The sequence below is a fragment of the Cupressus sempervirens genome, chromosome 10, assembly GCF_028749045.1.
Source record: "Cupressus sempervirens isolate cs-2001-9-10 chromosome 10, ASM2874904v1, whole genome shotgun sequence".
Classification (NCBI taxonomy): Eukaryota; Viridiplantae; Streptophyta; class Pinopsida; order Cupressales; family Cupressaceae; genus Cupressus; species Cupressus sempervirens.
In genome coordinates, this window is record NC_143127.1 from 568,059,242 (window position 1) to 568,073,937 (window position 14,696).

Below are 14,696 nucleotides of genomic sequence, written 5' to 3' on the forward strand. Positions count from 1 at the left end.
ATATTCAACTATAGCCAGTTATACATTGCTAGGTTGAGATTAGTTTATAATACCTTGCTGTTGGTTTCCAGCTTAATATAGAGTTCATTATAGACCGTCATCAAATATCCTTAAGATTAACATCAATTATGGAAATTCAAATGATAACTGTAAAAACTTGAATGTATGAATGAACCAACATCAAAGACCATGCATTTATGAATACTCATGGATTCTGAACGCTGAGGGATTCACTTAGCAGAGAGGCCAATGAATGGTGAAGAAGTGAAGATTTAATCTGTAAACAATCAAGAAACCAGATTTGAATAATGAATATTTAATAGCTCATACTTGATCCTGTTGTTGTAACTCTTGATGTCAAGTCTTGTGGTGTGAATAAATACCAGGAAGCTCAGTGGATGGCAAGATGATCCTTGTCTGTTCTGGGTAGGGAGGGCCTTTCTCGTCAAAGATTGTGTGGGGATAAGATTTGGTCCGATGTTGGGTGGTTAAACCCCTGACAATGTTTCACCTCTCTCTAAGATGTCAGTCAAGCGTCAGACAGAGATAAGCTATGCATTCAGTTGTTTATCGGAAACAGGTATTATCACTTTAATTTTTGAGGAGGTAAGATTAAATTGAGTTAATTCATTGTTACCGTTATTTTACACCTAGATGCAAAAGATAGATTCATGGATTGTTTTTCAATTATATGAATATTGAATATAAGTATATTTCTAATCTTGAGTTACTATCACAGTTAAGTAATTGGAAGGAAAAGAATCTGAAGCCCTAATTGATTGAGTGATAGCTGAAACCCTAAAATGAAACCGTGGTAGCGGAAGCCCTATTTGAATCAGTGGTATCAAAAGCCCTAATTGAATCCGTAGTAGCGGAAGCCCTATTTGAATTAGTGGTATCAGAAGCCCTAATTGAATCCGTGGTAGTGGAAGCCCTATTTAAATCAGTGGTATCAGAAGCCCTAAATGAACCTATGGTAAACGATGCTATAATTATTATAGTGGTATATGATGCCCTAATTTTAAATATAGTGGTATATAATTGTGATCATCATTTGATTTTGTTATAGCGGTTTTCAGATGATAGTTGTCATGTGTAATTATATTGTATTTGTGGACTAACCCGGGTGGTTGTAGAAGCATCCCTAGTTTGATTTCGATCTTAGTTTTCCGAGGTATGTGGTTCTCAATTTTTGTAGTAATTTCATTTGATGGTATTTCAAGTTTTTAGTTAAGAAGTTTTGTCTAATTTATGTTAACAATAAATCTTATTCACATGAACATGAATGATATAACTGTATTCGTAAGAAACGAAGTAATAACTGTATTCTTTGAGTATGTTAGATGTTAATTTAGATTCGGGAAAACTGGATGTTACATGAAGGATGTGCATATTCCAGATATAAATTCTGAGGCCAATAATGATGATGATGTTGAGGCATATGATGCTGTATGTGGTGCCATTTCTACTATTTTTTCTGTTCCTGGGTATCAAGCTTTTATGTTAGAAGAAATTGTCAAGGACCTACAGGCTCTATGCTTGGTAGATAGTGGCGCTACTCATAGTTTTAAAAATGAGCGTTGTGTTGTCTATAAGGGATTGGAAGAAAATAAATTTGATGGATTCCTTGTCATGCTAGTGGATGGTTCCACAATGGGCTGCACAAGAAGGATGCCACAATTATCTTTTGAATTGGGAATTATTCTTGCACAGGTGATTATTTTGTTGTTGGTATTGGTGGAGGTACGAATGTGGTACTTGGTATGCAATGATTGAAGTCTCTTGGGTGGTATGTATGAGATTTCAACAGAATAAAGAGTTTTCTGACATGGGTAAACATATCATATGCTTAAGGCACTGATCAATGAAACTGAAAGTGTGACAGCTAAGAGTATATTTGCTTGTCTTGACTTTGGGACTCTGAAAGACATGGATAAAGGTGAAGAAATTGAAGAAATCAGTCCTAATTTTCTGATTCCAAGCAACAGTAATAAATCCTTAATTTTTCATGACATTGCAGCCTTTTATCATATGGAAGTGAGTAATATACTCTTCCGCCAATGACACACAAGATGTAAGCATTGGGCATGATAAATTCAAGACACATCCATTGTAAGACTGTTTTTAGACACTCTAGAGAAGCTGAGCTAGAGCAGTCTCAAAAACTTAATGAGGATTGGATAGAAAGGGCAAGACAATCCAAGCTATTGGCCCATCAAGCCTAACTTGTCTTCAAAATATTTGTGAAAACCACCACTATTTACATGATGCTTAGCAGAGAATAGCCCATTCAGAAAATTTAGTTGTTGATCACTTTCTTGATGATAATGGTGATTTTATTGACAACAATCCTAGTGGGCCAGCCACTCATGAGTTGATGACAAGCATTGAAGATATCGGTAGCTCATCTTTGGCAGTATCACCTATTTACCATACTGGATAAAAAAAATAATGCATACAGACAATGGAACAGAATAGCAGAACTATATTCGCATACGCCAAGATATTACATTATGCTTCTGATGATATGATGATTACAACGATCCCGAAGGGGGATATAAATACTATCCGAGGAACCTTCCCGAAGGTGTCCGTCGGCCACATACAACATGCCGGCTACAATAGTAGAACCTTCCCGATACATACCCTATCGGTCGATATCGACGACATACATCCCAATACACTAACGGAATGCATCTTGATACACTAACAGGATACATCCCGATACACTAACGGAATGCATCCTGATACACTAACAGGATGCACCCAACACACTAATGGGATGCACCCTGACACACTAATGGGATGCACCCGATACACTAATGGATACATCCTGATACACTATTTACTGACAACATCATCCCCCCCAAAAAGAAAAGTCGTCTCCCGACGATGATACAACAAAAACCCAACAACTAACTATATTATTCATAAAACAACAAAACAACATGGACTTATACATCATGAACCCGAAGGCTGCGTCTTTGACTGCGAAGACCGGCTGCGTCGAAGCTGATACACCTAATCTGTTTGGACCTGCAAATCAGCTCTGATCTGAGAGTTCTCTTCCACTACTTCCTTCAGCATCAATGCAACCTCCTAACACTTAGCTTCTTTCTGATCATGAGCCTTCTTTCCTCCATTTCTTTTGTATCAGTTTTTGGACATTGGCTCCTCTACTTGCCTTCCTTATTGCACTAATTCGCAACTTCCAGACTTCATTCTCAATCCAGTTGGGCGCCTTCCAATAGACGCCTAATGCATACCTTGGCTTATGCTTTCCCTGAACAATCCTCTACACTAGATTTACCAGACGCTAAGCTCCTTCCTGCTATGGCTCTCCCTGTGCATATCATCTACTATATGCAATTATGCCTTTGCCGCCGTACAACATGTTTGTTTAAGAAACTCTAACACCGTACGCTGAATTAGTTCCTAGAGAACCATACGGTAGGGGTGTCTAGTCAAGCCGTACGGTGCCAAAAGAGCCTATCTCCAAGCCGTATGGTGTAATCAGGTTTGATTCCTCCAGACGAATGCTCTCTGTCAATTTGAATGCCTTAGAATGAATGCAGGATACTTCCGGACTTGACTTGTATATCCTCCTTATATTGCTTATGTTGGCTCAATGTCCGTACGGTGATATTGCTGATTGGTCTCAAGCCGTACGGTGTGCAACTTCTGAAGGGGTATGGTTTTTTCCTTGCAAATGCCGTACGATTGATACTTATTATAAACTGCCATACGGTATGTGTGTCTTGTCCATTACGCCATACGGTGCTTCACCTGGGGATGCCGTACGGTATTCTCTGTGTAACCAAAGATTTGTAAAGTTTCCCGTATGGTGATATACTTATATCGCACGGTGATCAACTTAGTCAATACTGGTTGTACGGTGGGTGCAACTTTGATGCCGTACGATGATGTAATTGTTATGCCGTACGGTGATGAACCATTACATCGTACGGTGATCATTGCTTATTCACCATGCCGTATGGTCACTTGACCATACGGTGCTTTTCTTTCCTCTCTTTTTCTTTTTACCTTTTTGTTTTTATTTTTATTTTTATTTATTTATTTTTATAAATTTTTTTGGATCAACTCTGCCCTTACTTATCTTACATATCTACAATATTTACATATATGCAGTATTTACAGTTGTTCTTTTCTCAGTTGTTCGTCCACGAAGGTGCGTTATCATGGTAGATATTCGACTTTGACCTATTTATTGCGTCGGCCACTTCCTTTCCGTCTAGCATCCATAACTTCATCGCTCCATTATCACCAACTTCCAATATCTTGTATGGTCCTACCCATTTGACGCTGAGCTTGCCTAGTTTGATCTCATTTTGGCCGTTGTACTTCAACACTCACTGTTCGAGTTGAAACCTGTTCAGTTTCAAGTGCTTATCGTGCCATGCTCTATGCCTATTCTGTCACCTCCGTAGCTCACTGTACCTGCGATTGTTGCTCATCAAGTTTATTTAAGGTACATGATCTCTCCATCCAGTTTTCCATATCGCCCAATTTGTTCTCGAAGCTTGTTAGCGTGAACTTTGTCAGCTGCCCCTTCTGGCTGTCAATAACACCTCTACTCCGTACTGCTGCAACTTTTATTGAACCCTTCCTCCTTGTTTCCTGTGTAGACCATATGAAGTGTCTTCCTTGCTGCCGACACTTTTCTGCTATATCTGTGGTTCGACATAACACTTTCTTTCTGTGGGGTCGTGTGATGGAATCTTTCCTTCTTCTAGGTTTGTACTGTGTGTTCTCTTCAACGTCAGCCATAACAACCTTTCCTTCTTCCGCTTCTCTATATTCCTTCGGACATTCATTTCCTTCTTCTTTCTTACCTTCGTCGACCCTTAACATATTACAGCTCGGAAAGAACTCATAATCCTCCATCTGCCAGTGAAAAAGGCCATTCAATGAGTCTAGATTGTCCTCACTTGACCCTCCTTCCAGTCTCAATACTCCCTCTTTATCAAGTTCCATTCTCTTCTTCCCCTCATCATCATTCTCGCTTTCACCTTCTGAGTTTGACGATGTTGCATCCTTACCTACCATTTGTGTGTGCAGGTCAATTATGAATCTTCTGCCTCCGCGCAACATTGAGAGAGTATTCTTCTTCCAGTCATGCTTGACCCTTGCTTGCACTAGCCATCCACGGCCTAGAATAGTGTCGTACCCTCTCCTCTTCAGCAGAATGAGGACGAAGTCGAGCAGGAACGACTGTGTTCCAATCGTCACAGGTTGTGCTGTCAGGACTCCCAATGGCTTGATTCCATGTTGATCGGCTATTAGCAGCTGGAACGTAGGTGGCCACAATCTTGGCAGTCCCAACCTTCTCTAGGTATCTTCTGGTAGCACATTGACACCGAACCCTCTGTCCACAATTGTGTCCATCAGTACAGTCCCGAGAATGCCCATTTCGACAACTGCCAGATGGCGTCCAGATGAAAGGGCTAACAGCATCAGGTCTTCCGCACTTGCGCCACTTTGTTTCTCCCTTCCCTGTTCGGTTGGTAGCTTAACAGTTGGAGCTATATTCGTGAGTGCCATACGGAGTTGAGGCATAGTGAGCAACATATCTTTTATCTTGATGGTTACCTCGGTTTGTAATATTTGCCGTACGATGTTTTCTTCTGTGCAGTTTCGTGCGGAGGTACCAGTCGTATCCTTTCTACCTACGTTGCTTTCTGGATCTCTGCTCGCGCTTCCTCTAGTCTCTGCTTTTCTTTTGCCGGATCAGGGTACACTTTTGCTTGCTTCCGAGTGATGGCCAGAACCTCTTCTTCGTCCATCCCGACGGTGATCAAGTTTACTCCCAACTTCGGGCACTTAACATCGTCATGATTGCTAGGTCCACACCATCGGCATAACAACTTTGGTGTGTTCGCTGTTGTGCACTCTTGGGCGAAGTGACCCCACAGATTGCATGCGCGGCATTGAACTATCGGCCGGCCATTCGCATCATACTGGATTCGACTCCTCCCGCCATTGTTGTTTTGGCCGTGCCGATTATTTTTATATCCTCCCGATGTGGCACCCTCTGTACTGTTGTTCCTGCTCCCTCCGGACGCGGACGCTTCCTATGTGAGGAACACTTGCTGCGGTGTTCTTGTTTTTGGGTTGAAAGGGCATTCCTTTATCGAATGTCCCATGATCTGGCAAATCTCACAAAATTGGTCTTTCGGGCAGGATCCTTTCGTATGGCCTTCTTTCTTGCACTCTATGCACCATAGCTCATTGCCCTTATTCTCCTTGTTCATGTTCTTGAACTCCATCATCCGAATCATGTCCTTCTAGAGGGCACAGACCTTCTTGCTGCTGCCTTCATCATCGCTGCTATCTTCTTTTGAAGATGTGTCGTCATCTGAATCGGATGAACTATTCTTCTTCTTGGTCTTCTGCTCACTTTCTAGTTTCATTGCCCGGTTGTACACTTCATTGTATGTTGATGGCGGCACGATCTTCATCTTCTTTCGCAACTTCAGTTGAAGGCCTTCAATGAACCATTGTTTCTGTAACCCATCAGCCGGCTTATTCTCCATCTTATTTATCAAGTCCTTCAACTTCCTTGAGAAGACTCGGACTGTTTCATTCTTCCCCTGCTTAGTATTGAATATTTCCACCACAATTTCATTATCGTCGCGCAAAAGTTGAAATTTTGCGAAAAACTCCTTTTTAATGTCATCCAAACTGCTTGACTTTTGTGGATCGGTACCAGTAAACCAATCAATTGCTACCCCCCTTAGGGTTGCCGGAAATTGCCTCACCCATTCGTTTGTATTTGTTATGCCATTGGCCCTCCAAATCGTTTCACAAGTTTTACAATGTCGAATGGGATCAGCTGCTTCATCACCATCAAATTTGGGTAACTTTTCCTTTGGTCTTGCCATCCCGACACCGACACTTGGTATCCCGATGCTGACGCTTGGTACCCTGATGCTCACACTTGGTATCTCGACATTGGTGCTTGGTATCTTGACACTGAAGCTTGGTATCCCGATAGCTGTGCTATTTGGTGAAGAAGGGTCTCCGTTAAGCGAATCTGTTCCTTCTAGAAGTGTATTGTGGACAAAGAGTTCACTCCACGCTCTTGCTCCTTCGACACTTTGAGCCATGCGAGTCGATTCTCTTTCGTTTGGATTCTCTTCCCTAGGCGAACACCAATTCAAAAACTCCTCCCGTGCTTTTTCCACCAACTCCACCTGCTGTTGAGTCTCCTCCAACAATGCTTCTGCACTTCTGCGACCGTCGGTAGCAATCTTTTGGAACCTCCTTCTGCGTTTGGCTTGCTGCGCCAAAATTAGATCTCCGTGTGCTGTGCGTATTTCGTCATTGTCCTTTAGCTTGTTCTTATTCTTGTTCAGCTGATTCAGCATTACGCTTCATTCTCCTGCCTTGCCAGGTCCATCGGGTAACGGCGCCAAATGTTTACCGTACTGGGTAAAGAAGATAATGCATACAGACAATGGAACAAAATAGCGGATAAGAATAACAGAACTATATTCACATATGCCAAGATATTACATTATGCTTCTGATGATATGATGATTATAACAATCCTGAAGGGGGATATAAATACTCTCCGAGGAACCTTCCCAAAGGTGTCCGTCAGCCACATACAACATGTCGGCTACAATAGTAGAACCTTCCCGATACACACCATGTCGGAAAATACTGACGACATACATCCCGATACACTAATGGAATGCATCCTGATACACTAACGAGATACATCCTGATACACTTACGGGATGCACCCGATGCACTAACGGGATGCACCCAATACACTAACGGATACATCCTGATACACTATTTACTGACGACATCACCTATTACTCTTGATAAGACAACAATATCTTTGTTGATCGGTGATTCATATTGTTTGACTACATATGGATTAGTGGTTGTCTAGTCGGAATCATATAGCATTCTTAGAGCTGGCATTGACTACTTTAGTGATTCATTAGTATGTGAGTACTGAGCAGTATATCTTTTGGATAGAGACATAGTATGGGATGATTTCCTTGGATTGTCACTAGTTTGATGACAAGTTTGTTATCATTTGTGTTGTTGGTCTTAGTTATGACAGTGAGGCAAGATGGCCATTTGTGTGGATTTCTTGGCATGTGGGAGTTCATTCTCACATTATTTGGATATTTTGCATACAAAGATGGTTACTTTATATTTATGATGTGTTATACTTCTATATTTCATACCACAAGGACTATACCTTGATTTGTGATCTGAGCATTGGCTTCAATGTTGCATTTGCACTTAAAAACAATATCGAGTTGTGTCAGGTATTGAGGGCACATGACATTTATATCAGAATGGAGCACTGGGAGAAATCACTATTCTACCCACAGTTAGTATGGGATTGTAATGGTACAGTGATGCATTGCTTGTGAACAAGCAATCTATGGGAAGTGAGGACTGTAATGTCCTCTTCCTAGGTGATGTGCAGATGGGCAGAAGTTGACCTTTCATTGGCGTTCCCCTAGGTTAACAGTATAGGCAGGGGACTCTGTAATAGGGTCATGGAGCTTTGTTTGCATAGGGGCTCTACGAGCCGTTTCAGACATTCAGATGGAAGTTACTAATTTTTAGGAGGGATCCCTATTTTATTCGAAACTATTTTGTATGATTTGAGACTATCAGCTAAATTTTAGGGAAGGGTCGTAATTTTTAGTGAGGTACATTAGTTGACTGGTTGACTACCTGGAGGACCATAGAGCAGAAAAGTTGTTAGGGCGGATCCCTATTTTTTAGGGGGAACTGTCTGTAGGTTTGCACTCAGACATCATCAGTGATTAGGTGGCTTCAGTCATATTCCAGTTTTGAGTCTAGAAGGGCACTTTATGAATATATTGAGAAGTATTTAAATATTTCCTAAGTTGGGATATAAATAAAAAATAATAGTGTATTATTATAATCACTTTAAAAACAAATTATATTAAGTTCCTGACCCTCTTCCTTAGGAATTGATGATTATAAGTTGTTACAAAGTGGGGGCCACTTTTCTAATCAAGAAATAAGCATCATGCTTTGATTCCGTAGGAGACGGAATAATATTAAATAAAAAATGAAGGCTCAAAACCCTAGGAAGTTTCATAGGTTGGTGTGAGGGTTTGAAAGGCAGTTCTGTGCAGAAATTTGCTTCATACACTTGCAAATTTGATTACTGTGGCAGTGAACCAGTCATCGGCAGGCTTCATTACCAGCTGTACAGTTACTAGGCAGCTTACCTTTTTCCCTTGTTGGACATTGGAATCAGTAGGAGCAGACAGGGAACAAAAATCAATCAGCCTTGCATTGTATTGCTTTAGATCGGATCACACATATATCCCTGTCAGATTGCCTGTGAGTATTTTATTTATTGCTGACTTCTCTCATGTCTGGCTGTACGACACTGGTACAGATTGCTGGCAATTATTTGATTTGAACAAGAAAGATAAGAATTTGGTTTCATTTAGAATTATTTGTTGTAGTTAATTGGTTTCAAGCATTTTCCCTAATTTCGTTCTAGCATTGCATTTGAATATCATAGACTTGCAAAATAAAACAAATAAGAAATATCAAAATACAAAAAAGTTCATATATGCCAAAAACCCAAAAAATTTCATACTTCTATATTGAATTGCTGGCAAAGGGCAGGAGTTGAAACAAAATCAGTATTTTTCCTAAGAAATTCGGTTGGCATTTTTTTTAGAATGTCCTCTTTGTAGCTACTTGGTGGGAAGATAGTGGCAAAAGTATTCCAAAATCTTTAAAAAACTAGCCCTCCATATTTTGTCTCAACCTTATTTGCTTCTAGATGTGAGCACAACTGGAGTTTGTTTATGGGTATATAGTGACTTGACTGTGTGGAATGAGGACACTTCCATCTTAGAGGAGAATGCGATTGCTGATTTTGATAGCGAAGCAGAGAGTTTGTACTAGAAGCAGTCAGTGTTGGACTGGTGGACATAATGGAGATGATGATGTTGAGCTAGAGGAGTCACTGCCTTCTAGTTTGAGGGTAGTGTCAATGGTTTACCATCTTCTTTCAAGAATAGGACCTTTAGAAAGAGCTCATGAAATGGAGTATGTAATTACTATTAGTTTAAGATTCCTTCCTTTCTTCTCTTCTAAGCGCACAGGCTTATTTCTTTTGCTGCATATTGGCATCTTACAAAGAGCTCAAGTATTAATAGAAACCAAAACATACTGCTCGCACTAATTATTCCCCCACTCTCTGCAGCTAAATTAGTATCATAGATCCCATTCATTCTTCATCCCTATTCCTTGTTTCTTACTTAGATAGGTGTTGGGGGTGCTCCATACACCAAAGCAGCCTGAATCGTCAAGAAGTTAAACATGCATCATTACTTGTTATTGGGGTCTTTTCACATTTGGGTATGACTGCTGGTGATAGTAACACAACTATGCTCTTCGTGGGACTGCTTATGACAATTATGCAACATTTGCTACCAATTATGCAACCTTCTGTATGCAGAGCAGGACTGCTTCTAGTGTATCCATTGATAATGTTTTGATTTGAGTTAGAAAAATCGTATCTTGCTTGAATTTTCTGCATGACTTCTCTTGATCCTATATGATGGATGAGAGGACAAATTTTTGTAAATGAGGTTTTCTTCCAATCTATTTCAGTTACCTAATTTTCAACAAAGTATAAGCTTAGCACACAATTTTCTATTTTTGATCAATTAGTTTCTTGAAATATATGGATAGCATGATATCTATGTACTTGATGTTGGGAGGGAAAAGGTGAAATATTAAATGGCCCATGTTTGATAGATAAGGCAATGGATTGGAGTAGGATATGGACAAAATTTTGTCTGGTTAATTATCCTTTCTAGGATGAGCATCTTGAATTCTTTCCGTGCTTCATTCTCAGAGGTAATATATGTCTGGCACTGCCAAAGAAGAATTCCATTAGAGTCCAGATTTTCTGCCATTATAGTTGAATATTTTTAGTGTTTTGTTAAGTAACTTATGATTTGATGCATTTTGTAAGAAAGTAGATATTGCTAATCTTTGTTTAACTAGATCTTACTGTTTTGTAGGTTGGTTCAAAATCAGAGGCCAGTGGAATCGCCAAGGCAGGAGCGAAAATGGTGATGGCAGTATCCTGTGCAAAGGTCATCTTCTATTTCTATTATTTTGGTTCATCAGTTGCAGGAATTATATTTACTTGTGTCGAGGATACATTATACATCAAAATAAATGACCGATATCCCATTCAAAAAGATTCAATATTCTTGTTGATATAAGCAATAAAGGACCCTAGTTTGTTTAATCACATGCAAGTCATTTATATTATGGTATATTGTAGGATGTGTATGAGGATTATTTTGCAAACTGTCATCTGTTTTCAGTGTCACGGGTTATTATAGAAGTTAATTGAATTAGTGTTTAATTAAAAACATTGAAGTTGAAATATAGCTAAAGCAAATAATATCCCTATTATTAGCCTAAGTTAACTTTCCACCTTCAATATTTAGTTAGCTTACATGGAATCTTGTTTCTCTGATAGCAAGGCCATTAGCTCAAGTTAGTCTCAGACATTTATTTCATCAAATCACATGTTAGTCATTTATTTTATTGTTTATTGCAGTTTGTATATGAGTAGGATCAATTTGCAGTGCATATAAATCCCATTTATATCAGTGTCATTGGTTATTTCAAAAGTTAAGAAATGCTAGTATAAATCAAAATCTTAAAACTGAAATTTGGTCAGTGCTAAATATGAGTCTAATCACCATGGTAACTGATCTAATATTCCTTTCCATGCTCCACTTATGACATTGGCATAGGTTACGTAGAATCTTGCTTCTTTAATAGCAATAAAAAAAAATATCAAATAGCCCAATAGACAGCTGCTTAAGTAAATTTTTTCTGTCTAGTATTACATTAACATTTATTTCTTTTTATCTATATAGCAATTGAATGAAGATAATATAAATGTTCATGTGGTATCTGATATACATATGAATGTAAATATACGACCCTTGGGCACAACCTTGAATTTGAGGAGCAATGAGGTGTGAATAGCTCACAAACATTCTTAGACAGGTTTTTGGCATGGATGATTTAGAAATTCCCTTTACTAAATTACCTTCAAAATGTGGTTACTACCAAGAATAATCTATGTTTTATAAACTAATGAAATCAATCCCTTAATTGGACAAACAAACACCTATTGGATTCTCTGTTTTAACATGTAATAAAAAACAAATACAGGTTTTATAAAATGTTCTTCTAATGAGGTGCTTTTTAGATAGTAGTATAGATAAGCTGGCATTCTTTGATAAAAATTTTAACATATGCCCAGTTATTATTTTTCTCAGTTGCAATAAGATTTATCTTTAAATATTCAATTTTTCTTCTTTTTTAAATTTTAAGCAAATACTATGTTTTTTTTCACTATATTTATTATCAGTTTCGATTTCTTTCCTTTTAGCTTTTTTTAGCATGCTTTTGACTGTGCAAAGGAATATATGATTTCCCTATACCAATTTTTGCATACAGGTTCCCAAAATTACAGTTATAGTTGGAGGAAGCTTTGGTGCTGGGAACTATGGAATGTGTGGACGTGCATACAGTCCAAATTTTTTGTTTCTTTGGCCTACTGCCAGAATTTCTGTGATGGGTGGAGCCCAGGTTTGTTCAATTTCATTATTCCTTATTTCAATGAAAGATTTAAATTTTAGAGCCATCTAATCATCTTACACCCTTCTCTTTACAAGTTCATCAAGACATTCTAGGATGATAAGATCATCACTTCATATGTCTGCTTTCAATATACAATTAAGTTAGACTTCTATAATCAGTAATAATACAGGTGGGTAGCAGCTTCAAATGCTTTTACAATAGGAAACATATGCATATTCTTTCTGTTGACTCATCAATTGTGTCAAAATAAAGCTTTTATCCCTGCATTCAAATTTATCATAGTGCTCTATGGAATTCAAGATCAAATTGAATTTTTCACTGGCTGAAAATTTAATATTTTTGGCAAACAGGGAGAATGCTGCTTGGATATCAATTGTAAAAACCCAACCTATGTATCATGTGAAATCTATAAAGACTTCAGTGTTAAAATAAGAACTCAGTGTTAAAATACTTCTCATCAGAAGGTTACCTTGCTTGCTAGATGCCACCTTCATATTAAAGTAATTTTTAAAGACTATTGGTACTTTAGGTAGTTCATCCACAAGCCACTTCCATATGGTACTTTCTGTTGCATTAAATGCATAGATATTTGTTGGGTGAAATTTGTTAAATCCTGATAACTTGATCATATTAATGTTCTGATTTTTCAGATCAGACAGTTTTAAATGCATGTCATTTCCTTTATATATGGTCTCATGATAATTACATCTCCCTCAGAACAGATCGGCGATTTGCTAGGCATATTTATATGCATTCCATTGACTATTGTAGCTAACTAAGTATTAACTAGTAGTTCATGAGCAAGGGCACCGATTTTTGGAGGAGTGGTTTGTTTTATGGAGGCCTGACCTAAAAGGGGTTGTGTCTATTTGAAAAGGCAAGACTCTTGGGTAATATACAAGTAGGGGCAATATTGTTGATAGAAGACACACAATACAATCTTAAGTCTGCTTTTCTAGCAATCTACTCCTTGGCTATTGAGTGCAGAAATAAAATATAATCTCCAGAATTTATTGCAGACTTCTAGAACAATAACATTCAGCCCAAAATTATAGTAGATCAATTTGTAGCAAGGTAATAATACTACATCAGTATTATATCTTTAGAATTTGCAGAAAACTTACATGGTATTTAGAGCTCTGATAGTCGAACCTTGGCTCTGCAAATTGATAATCAGATATAAAACACATCTAAGCAACATCCTTCTACCTACAATGGCCAATGCAATCAGACTTGAAGACAGGTTTGATGGAAAAGACCACTTCATTACATGGAAATTCAGAATTATGATGGCTCTTGAAGAAAGTGATGTAACACAATTTGTTAATAAGGAATCCAAGCACTCTAATGCTGATCCTTATAAAACTAATTGGATCAAAGGAAACAGGAAAGCCATGAAAATCATATTAGATGGAGTTAAAAATGAAATAGTACCTATGCTAATGAAACATCAGACAACATTCAATATGATGAGTGCATTAATAAATGCATATGAGGTTAAAAATGCAACTAGAACCCTTTCACTAAAAAGGCAACTAAATCATATAAAAATAAGAAAGGGAGAATCTATGAATTCATACTTCCTAAGGGTGGCTAGTATAAGAGATGAACTTACAAGCATTGGGTACATAATTGATGATGAAGAACTAACATTAATGGCAATAGATGGATTACTGGATTCATGGGAAATATTCTCACAAGGAGTAAGTGCTAGAGACAAACTTCCAGACTTCGATGGACTTAAAAGAGATTGCCTTCAAGAAGAATCTAGGCAACTCAAGAAAGGAGGGAAATTGAAAACTAAAGATGAAGAACTTCATGTACTCAACACAAATTCCTACAAAGGTAAGAAGAAGCACTTCAAGAAGAAGAAGGCTCATCAAAGAAATGACAAACCTAAGAGAGATTTATCCAAAGTAAAATGCTTCAGATGTGAGAAATTTGGACACTATAAATCAAATTGCCTAGAGAATACAAAGCAGCAAGTAAATTGTACAAACATTACTAAG

At 38.2% G+C, this 14,696-nt stretch overlaps 1 protein-coding gene across 1 annotated transcript in view; it reads left to right on the top strand.

Moving 5' to 3' along the window:
- The window catches only part of MCCB (3-methylcrotonyl-CoA carboxylase), a 180,346-nt gene that overhangs the window by 123,166 nt on the left and 42,484 nt on the right, over window positions 1-14,696 (top strand). Inside the window, exons 7-8 of the mRNA XM_089807641.1 lie at window positions 11,079-11,153; window positions 12,544-12,675. Of these exons, the coding sequence (XP_089663767.1) occupies window positions 11,079-11,153; window positions 12,544-12,675 (207 nt within the window). The remainder of the gene's footprint in view (window positions 1-11,078; window positions 11,154-12,543; window positions 12,676-14,696) is intronic.